Consider the following 10,416-nt stretch of genomic DNA (forward strand, 5'->3'; position numbering starts at 1 on the left):
TTATTCTTCATAATGTTATATATTTACTTGACTTGAGATTTCAGAAGTCAGTGATGTGAACATATTTGCGAGTTCTCATATTGTGTGTTCTTTCTAGAATAGAAGCCTTTTATTTATTCTTAAGAGGGAATTGTTCAGAATTCCAGAGACTATACTTTTTTATAATTGTGATTACATATTATTTACTTTCTGTTTTATCATGAGTTACTGGAATGTCTTATTTATTAATTGTCATTATGATTTACAAATGAAGGTCTTTCTCATTTTTCAGTATAACTGACATGCACCACTTGTTAATGATGTGAAATGCCTATTCTGCATGGGTATAAATAGCTTTATAATAGATATTCAGGAAAATATTATATTTTTATAACATTATTTTATTAATTTTTTCCTCAGTTTCTCAGTGCTATTATTGTTTTGCAATTCTAAATTGCTATTTATTTAGATTATTCATTAGGTAAGTTTATTTTGGATTATTTACCAATATAATATATCATGCTGTTCTTTAGCATTATTTGTATACAATATGAAGTTAAAATGTGTAATATGTGTTTCTCTTCAATTAGTAGACAGCCATGTATTTACTGCTAATTGGTGTATGCTTGGGTCATGGTGGGAAGATACCATTTTTTTTTTTTTCAAGGCTAACATATATTTGTACAACATAAGTATTTGGGTCATAGGTTGTTTGAAACTACACTTACCTAAAATTGATTTGAATTACATATAATCACTCTTTCTTCATTAAGAATCCTGTTCCTTTTGTGTTCCTAAAAATTTGAAGATCACAGTTGAAAATTGTGTAACTCTGTTTTGTAAAAGTATTATTTTTGGTATAATATGTTTTCCAGTATGAAATATTGATTTACCAACTGTAGTTAATAGGAAACCTATATTCTTTTATATCTTGTAGACATCTCTCTTACAGATGTGATCGAGGAATTATCACCACAAGAGAACAATAGCTCAAGAGAAACATTCCAAACAGTGATGTTGGAAAGACATGAAATTCATGACATTGAAGATTTTTACTTCAGAGAAATCCAGGAAAATATGCATGACTCTGAATGTCAGTGGAGAGATGGTGAAAGGAATTACAAAGAAGTACCTATAACTAAAAAAGAAAACTTCACTGGTAGAAAAGATCAACATGATAGAAAGGATGTAAAAAATAAGCCTGTTGAAAATCAGCTTGAATCAATCTTTCAGTCACATCTGGCTGAAATGCAGAAATTTCAAAATGAAATGAAAATTTTTGTATGTAATCAAGTTGAAAAGTCTATCAAGAATGGTTCCTCAGTTTCACCACTTCTAACAATTCCTATTAGTGTCAGCACTAATACTTCCTATGTATTTGGAAATAATTTTATGCATTCTTCATTACTCACAGAAGATCAGAAAGCACACATTAGGGAAAAATGTTACAAATGTAATGAGTGTGGCAAGGCCTTTAATCAGAGCTCCCACCTCACTAGACATCAGACAATTCATACTGGAAAGAAACCATATAAATGTGTTGTATGTGGCAAGGTCTTCAGTCAAAATTCAAACCTAGCAAGTCATCGTAGAATTCATACTGGAGAGAAACCTTACAGATGTGACGATTGTGGCAAGGTCTTCAGTCAGAATTCTCACCTTGAAAATCATCAGAGAATTCATACTGGAGAGAAGCCTTACAAATGTAATGAATGTGGCAAAGCCTTTAGTGTGCGTTCAAGCCTAATGAGTCATCAGGTAATCCATACTGGAGAGAAACCTTATAAATGTAATGAATGTGGCAAGGCTTTTATCCAAAGTTCAAAACTTGTAATACATCACAGAATTCATACTGGAGAGAAACCACACAAATGTGATGAATGTGGTAAAGCGTTTATCCAAAACTCTAGTCTGGTGGACCATCAGAGAACTCACACAGGAGAGAAACCATACAAATGTAATGAGTGTGGCAAAGCCTTTATTGTGCGTTCAAGCCTGACTAACCATCAAGTAATCCATACTGGAGAGAAACCTTATAAATGTAATGAGTGTGGAAAGGCTTTTATTAAGCGTTCACAACTTAAGCATCATGAGAGTATTCATACTGGAGAGAAGCCATACAAATGTATTGAATGTGGCAAGTCCTTTAGGCAGTGGTCTCACATCAGGATTCACCAAAGAATTCATGCTGGAGAGAAACCTTACAAATGTGAAGAGTGTGGCAAGGCCTTTACGCAGGGCTCACACCTCAGTAAACATAAGATAATCCATACTGGAGAGAAGCCATATAAATGTGATATATGTGGCAAAGTCTTCAGCCAAAACTCACACCTTTCAAGTCATCGGAGAATTCATACTGGAGAGAAGCCTTACAAATGTAATGAGTGTGGGAAAGCCTTTAGTGTGCGTTCAAGCCTAACTTACCACCAGGTAACCCATACTGGAGAAAAACCTTACAAATGTAATGAGTGTGGCAAGGCCTTTATCAAGCGATCCCATCTTAGACGTCATGATAGAATTCATACTGGAGAGAAGCCATATAAATGTATTGAATGTGGCAGGTCCTTTAGGCAGTGGTCTGACATCAGTATTCACCAAAGAATTCATGCTGGAGAGAAACCTTACAAATGTGGTGAGTGTGGCAAGGCCTTTACTCAGGGATCACACCTCACCACACATCAGATAATCCATACTGGGGAGAAACCGTATGAATGTGATGTGTGTGGTAAGGTCTTCAGTCAAAATTCACACCTTGAAAGTCATCGTAGAATTCATACTGGAGAGAAGCCTTATAAATGTGATGTATGTGGCAAGGTCTTTAGTCAAAATTCACACCTGGTAAATCATCGGAGAATTCATACTGGAGAGAAACCATACAAATGTAGTGAATGTGACAAAGCCTTTAGTGGGCTTTCAAGCCTGACTAAACATCAGGTAATCCATACTGGTGAGAGACCTTACAAATGTAATGAATGCGGTAAGGCTTTTAGCAGGTGTTCACATCTTAGGCTTCATGAGAAAATTCATACCGGAGAGAAGCCATACAAATGTATTGAATGTGGCAAGTTCTTTAGGCAATGGTCTGACCTCAGGATTCACCAAAGAATTCATTCTGGAGAGAAACCTTACAAATGTCTTAAGTGTGGCAAAGCCTTTACAAGGGGCTCACACCTCACTAATCATCAGATGGTTCATGCTGGAGAGAACCTTACAAATGTACTGAATGTAGTAAAGCTTTTAAGCATGGCTCAAAACTCAGGGTCCAACAAATAACTCACACTTATAAATGCAATGAATACAGCAGATGTTTGAAGTAGTGCTCACTGCTCATTAGATGTAAGAATATTCATCCTGGAGAGAAACCACACAAATGTAATGTGTGTGGCAAGGATTTTTCCTAAAGATCAAGAGCTGGGGAATATAAAAAAAATTCATTTTGGAGAGAAACCTTACAAATGCAATGAGTATGACAAAACCTTTGCCATAAGTTCAAGTTATTACCTGACATCAGATAGTCTGTATCGAAGAGAAACCATGTAAATGTAATGTATATGGCAGAGGCTTTATTCAGTCCTCACAATGCTCTAGACATCAGTATATACATCTTTGAGAACCACAGAAAAGTAATGTGCATGCAAAGGTGTTTTACCTGATGATCAAAACTGTGGAACATCAGAAGATTCACACTAGAGAGAAACCATACAAATATAATGCATGTGGTAAAGAATTTATACTAGCAAGAAACCTTACAAATATAATGAGTGTGGTACATTTTTAAACCAATTCTCATATGACTATGTTTCATAGAATTTGTACTAGGAATAAATAAGTCTCTAGTTCACCCAAGATACTACATACTGCAGAATAATTACAAGTCAAAATATGTTAAAACTTATAACATGGTATATATCAAAGGAGCAAGAATGTGTGGAATTGACCAATTATCTTTATTTTATGAAATATTTTATTCAATTATTGAGGTTTCTTGAAAAAGCTTCATTACTATTTATTGGTTTCACCCCGAAGTTTGAAATCTGTTAATATTTATGCCTTTCTTACAGGCCTTTCATCTTGGTCTTTGGGAAGGAATCAATAAAATGAAAGGGCTTCCTCCATTAGGTGTGGTTCATTCATATCCATGTTCCCTGGAAGAACAAGGATGCTGAATTTTAAAATTCAGTATTGTGTGAATTAGCATCAGAGAGGGGCAGAGAATAATGTAAAACTATGTCATCATGCTTATTGTGTTCAGCATGCCCTTTTCCAAACAAAGGGACACTTGAGTTATATGAAGGGATTGCTCTATCAACTGATCATGTAACACAGATGCCAGAACATTAAGACACTGGGCTTTTCGTAGGAGGAGAGTGATAGATTACTAGAGGCTGATTACGTGGTAGAGGTAATGGAGGGGAAATGGTGGTTATTTACTCCTTTGAATGGCAGTAGCTGTTGTATAGCAAAGATTCATGAGAAATTAGTTATTTTTGAAAATTAGAAAGCAGTTACCATAGAGGGTAGTTCAATCAAAGAAACCAGACAGAATAGCATGTATACATGTATATTTAACTGGGATTATATTTTGCTAATGTTTTATTCAGAATGTATTGTTGGTCTCATGCTTTAATTAATAAAATTTAATCTTTGTTTTCATAATTCTGAATGAATCATGCTTCTTTTACCAACACAGTTTTACATCACCTCATTTGTGTACTTTTTTTTTGGCAGCTGGCCAGGGATCCGAACCCTTGACCTTGGTGATATAACACTGTGCTCTTACCAACTGAGTTATACAGCCAGCCTTCATTTGGGTGTTTTATAACAGACATTAATAATGCATCATTAGGCTCTCAAAGTTGAAGGAATCTGCAAAAATTTCTTTCCATGATGGAATAAAAAATACATACAATTTTTAGATTATATAATCATAATTTGCAGTTGAGTTTTTCTCTCTATACTCTGTCCCAGGATATTTAATGTGGTTATAATAAAAATATAATAGCAGTGCAATTTCAAGGTCTGAAATCCTAAGACCTGCCTCACTATTCATGTGAGTGCCTCACTATGCACTGTATGATTTTATTTTTACATGCTCTTTATTACACGCTCTAATATAAGACCCATTGTACCTTCATTTACATTCAGTGAAAATACAGTATAGTAAGAATATTAAAAATGTTTTGAAATAAAACATAGTTTCAGGAATAAGGATAAAAATAGTCTTTTTGTGTGTGTGTTCAGTGCACTTAGTGAAATAATTTGAAAAGATCAATGTTCGTGAGTTTTCTTCTTAAGAATGAACATACACAATAACTTTCATTGTTATTATTTCACTCTCCAGACTTTTTTGTTAATTTGACACTCCACTCAAAAGAATGGAACCCGCCCCCAACCCCCAGTTTGGTTTGGATATCAAAACTGATGATGCCATAACACTAAAGTATATGAGAATGAGGCTTTCCAGGGAGAGCAGGGTAGACTACCTAAGTTGGTCCAGAAATGGTTAGAGAGTGGGGATGGCGACTGGCTTGGAGTGTTATGGTGCTACTGGGTGGGGCTGGGGTAAGGGTACCCACATAGGATTTGAACTTGCAGCTGATGCCAAAAAAGGGAGCACTCAAGTTTTATCATCCTGCCCAGTAGGGCAGAACAAGAGGAAATAGTGAAATTTAAAAGGTGTCAGTAGCAAACATCAATAGAGCCAGACTTTTTAATACAACCCCGAATGTTTACTGTTGGTGCTCCTGGTTTCTTAGTTGGGAAAGACCACAATTTTCCTCCTGTCAATAACTTGGTACATTCCTTTTCCTCCTGCACACTCAGGTCCCATTGCACAATAGGAATGTTGAAAATGCTTGTGAAATACTGTTTAGGTATATTGCCTAAGATATTTTCACACTAATGAAGATAATATGTTGAAATATTTATTAGATATTATACATGATTAGACAATTTTAATAGAGCAGCTTTCAAAAGGCTATAAAAATGCCAATTTGAAATTATGGTATTAATATGTTACACAGTTCATTTTCAAGTGTAGTAAAACTCCTTTTTAGTTTTTTTAATGCAATTTTTTCATACCATTTGTTTTTCTTTCACACTTTGTAACCCAGATTACATGTTTAATATACATTTCTTCTCTGCTGTACTCCAGAGGATACAGTCAATGGATTGTTTTGAGACTTTATTACATGAAAATGCACATATCAGGCAATGACAGGTACAAAAGTAAGTGCTGTGTAAATAAAAGATTTCCTTTAAGTCAGTCTAATTCAATGAGTGAACTGTAATGATGTGAGATGGTGAAGTGAAATTTCATAATGTGGGTGTTGGCTAGAATCGGGTGCTTGAAAAATCAAGTGTGTGAGAAGCTAACCAGCATCTGGTGAAGTAAAATATACTGATAAAAAAAAAGTGCCCAGTATTCCAAGTGTAGTTTGTGACAAGGAATAATTTCCATTGCCAAATGCCTGAAGGCCATTCTGCCATTTTCCAGTGACTGGTGTTCATATCCAGAGCCACAGATCTTGCAGAGAAATATAAGGTTTGCTCTAGTTTTACTATGGCAACTGTCACCTATATCCTCCCCTTAGATCCATTTGTATCCAAATATAATACATGTGGCAGCCTCCTCTGCCTGGAAGCAGGCAGGAAACAGAGCATGCCTGGGGTCCTAGGCAGGAGTTGAGGTCAGCATCCGCTGCCTGGAAACAGGCAAAGAGCACACAGAAAACACCACTTCCGTGTGGGTGGACCGCCATAGCAATGGCCACAGCCATGTCTGCTGCAAAAGTGGCTTGATGCCACAGCAATAGCCACAGCTGCCTGCAAGCAGCCTGACAGACACTTGACTGAAGTGACATGAGGAGAGTCACCAGCAGAGACTGGAAAAAGAAGAGGACATCTCTCTCCTTAAGGCCCACTCCAGAGTAACAGAAGCAGCACTGCTCTACCAGATGACCAGGTATCAATGTAGAAATATTAGAAAAACAAAAATCCAAGAAAATATGACACCAGACCCTAGAGCTGGAAACCCTTGAAATAACTGAAAAGGAATTCTGAGCAACAATCTTAAGGAAACTCACTGAGATACAAGAAGACTCAGGCAACATAATGAAATGAGAAAATCCAGGATATGAAGGAGGAAATTTACAAAGAGATTAATACCATGAAAGAGAATGTAGCAGAACTCATGGAACTGAAAGATTCACTCAACAAAATAAAAAACACAACCAAAAGCTTAAGCGGCAGGCTAGAACAAGCAGCAGAAGAAATTTCTTATCTTGAAGATAGTCTTTTCAAAATAACCCAGGCAGACAAAAAAAGGAAAAAAGAATTTTTTAAAAAATGAAGAAAATCTAAGAAAGCTAGCAGACAACCTTAAGTGCACAAACATTTGAATCATGGGTGCTCCAGAAGGGGAGGAAAAAGGAAAAGGCATGGAAAACATATTCACAGAAATAAGAAAACTTCCCAGGTGTAGGGAGAGACATGGACATTCAGATCCTCCTGGATCCCCAAACAGATTCAACTCAAAAAGATCCTCTCCAAGACATGTTATAGTAAACTGGCAAAACTCAAAGAGGAGAATCTTAAAAGAAGTGAGAGAAAAGTGTCATGTCACCTATAAGGGAGCCACTGTCAGACTAACAGCAGACTTCTCAACAGAAACTGCACAGGCCAGAAGAAAATGGGATGAAATATTCAGAATATGAAAACACTGCCAGCCAAGAATACTATACCCAGCAAGGCTATCCTTCAGAAATGAGAGAGAAATAGTGTATTTCCAGACAAAACAATAACTGGGAATTCACCACCACATGACCAGCCCTGCAAGAAATCCTCAAGGGAGTCCTGCATCAGGAATCTGAAAAATGATAATCACTCATCTTACTAACTATAGTTCTGTTCAAACTCTTGTTTTTTCATAATTCAATCTTAGTAGGTGGTGTTTTTCTATGAATTTATTCATTTCATCTAGGTGATCTAATTTATTGACCAAAAATTATTCATAATATTCTCATAACCGTTTTGATTTCTGTAAGTTTGGTTGTAATGATCCCTCTTTCAATAATAATAATAATAATAATAATAATATAATAGCATCCCTAATTTTAAAAAACATGCATTTTCCTTTAATAAATCTGCATATATATTATCCTTTATTTCTCACTTCAAGTAAGAGTCACTGTTATTAATGCCTTTTGTGTAATTTCACTGAATCTTCAACTCTGAAGTATGTACTGATGCTATTTGTTTATCACAAGTGAGAAAACTTAAGACAAAGCAGTTTAAAGATTCATTTAATCACATTCCAATAGGTGGGTGAATTAGAATTCATATTGTCTAGTTGCAATGGTGAATCTCTTAACCATGGTGCGACTCTTGCAAGGCTAGTTATTTCTATCCTTCAACTACTCAATATCTCTACTTAATTTTATTAGTATCTCATGTGTTTTTTAAATGGTTTACCTTCATACATAATTGTAATTGTGATGAGTTTCTATTATGTCTATACTTTTATTTCATAGGCCAGATTTCTATGGATAGGTACATAAGATATAGACACATCATACAATTCTATGAGAAAGATTGTCCAGAACAAAGTAGGATTTCTTGAGGCAAGAATAGTTCACTGTTATGGAGACAGAAGACAGATTTCCCTTAAGCCATGAACAAGAGTAAAATGATACCAAACACTGAAATAATTGCACAATATTGTTCTATAGCTAAGCCATAGAGCTGAAATATGAGTAAAAGATAAAACATGTTAGCGTAGACACTAAATTATTATTGATTACAGATGATAAAAGTATTCATGATTGGCTATAAAATAAACTATTAGTTTAATGTAATTATTGAAACAGTCAAAGATTTTTTGGATATATATATATATATATACACACAATTGAATCTGGAAGGTATGGAAATGTGTGCATTAAGTTAATTGAGATAGTACACAGATTTGCTGTGATTCTAGAAGAGACATTGGAATTAAACATGAACAGATTTGTTGAGATATAATTTTCATGTCATAAAATTGTTTCATTGTAAGTATACAATTCAATGACTTTTAATACATTTACAGAGTTTTGAAACCACCCAACATTCTAATTTTAGAAATTTTATCAGTCCCCCTGAAAAGATATTTTTTGACTAAAAAAGAAACATAACACATGATGTACTTGGAATGTGTAAACTGCTAAACAGATACTGTTTTTCCCAACTTCCTTTGGTATGAAACCTACCTTGATGACATGAACATTTCCTAAAATGTTCTCTCTCTGAATAGACAATAGATGTGTTTAGATAACAATTACTGTTTTCATTAAGCACATATTATGACCAGCATCAGAAAAAGACACATTCTAGCCATGTTCACCCAGACATGTTTTCTGTACATAATGACTATATTCCCTTTTTTAAAATCATGATATGGATGGAGGTTTTTTAACAATTATTATCCTGAAGATAGTGTCAGGGTCTGTTGTATGGCAAGTGAATCAGAGTTAAAATCGTAGATAAATTTAATGTCAGATTAAATCTCGGGGTAGATAAAACATCAACAGTCACAATCAGGGACTGGTGTAGGTGCTAGAACCTCTACTTTATACAAACTCAGTCCATATCTCAGGAATTATTCCTCCTACCTCTGTGTCTTTTGCCACTGCGCTATTTTCTACCTGAGAGGAATCCCGTTTTTCAGAGTTGACTCATGATACTCTTTCCCTTACAGACTCTGTCTTATAGATTGAAATAAAAAATACTCATCTGATTCCTTCCTGCCTCCAGGACTTTGGGATTAGTGTGATATACCAGTGTGTGTGTGCTGGTGGGGGTGGGAAAGAGGACGAGGAGGGAGCCAGGGGTCTCTGTAGTCTAAATATGTCATTCTGAGATATTATCCATCTTTTCATGGAACTACAATGATCAATTCACCAGTAGTAAAAATGGCTTTGCATTCTTGGTCACCTGAGAATGTTTCCCATTGCCAATTCCCAGAAACAATTATAAGTTCCTAATGAATGTCACCAAAGAGACATTTCAGAGTGTTTGGTAAAGGCTGTTTCTTTTCCAAGATTCCTGAAGGCAGATGGGGGCTGTGTTAGTCCATTTGTGTTGCTATAACAGAAATACCCGAGACTGGGTAATTTATAAAGAACAGAGGTTTATTTGGCTTATGATTCTGGGACAGCAGCATCTGGCATGAGCCTCAGGCTGCTTCTATTCATGACAGAAAGTGGCAGGCAGCCAGCAGTTACAAGCAGATCACATGGCGAGAGGAAGCGAGAGAGAGAGAGGAGATGCCAGCATCTTTTAAACAACCAGCTATCCTGGGAACTAATAGAGCAAGATCTCACTCAGGCCCCCCTCCCCCAGGGAGAGCATTAATCCATTCATGAGGGATCCGCCCCCATGACTCAATCAGTTTCCAAC

At 35.8% G+C, this 10,416-nt stretch overlaps 1 protein-coding gene across 1 annotated transcript in view; it reads left to right on the plus strand.

Annotated features, from left to right (window-relative positions):
- Window positions 1-3,379, plus strand: part of LOC134372946 (zinc finger protein 208-like) — a 563,224-nt gene extending 559,845 nt beyond the window's left edge. Inside the window, 2 exon segments of the mRNA XM_063090289.1 lie at window positions 1,397-3,181; window positions 3,184-3,379. Of these exon segments, the coding sequence (XP_062946359.1) occupies window positions 1,397-3,181; window positions 3,184-3,296 (1,898 nt within the window). The 3' untranslated portion in view covers window positions 3,297-3,379.
- Window positions 3,380-10,416: the final 7,037 nt, after the last annotated feature.

The sequence above is a fragment of the Cynocephalus volans genome, chromosome 3 (assembly GCF_027409185.1).
Source record: "Cynocephalus volans isolate mCynVol1 chromosome 3, mCynVol1.pri, whole genome shotgun sequence".
NCBI classification, from domain to species: domain Eukaryota; kingdom Metazoa; phylum Chordata; class Mammalia; order Dermoptera; family Cynocephalidae; genus Cynocephalus; species Cynocephalus volans.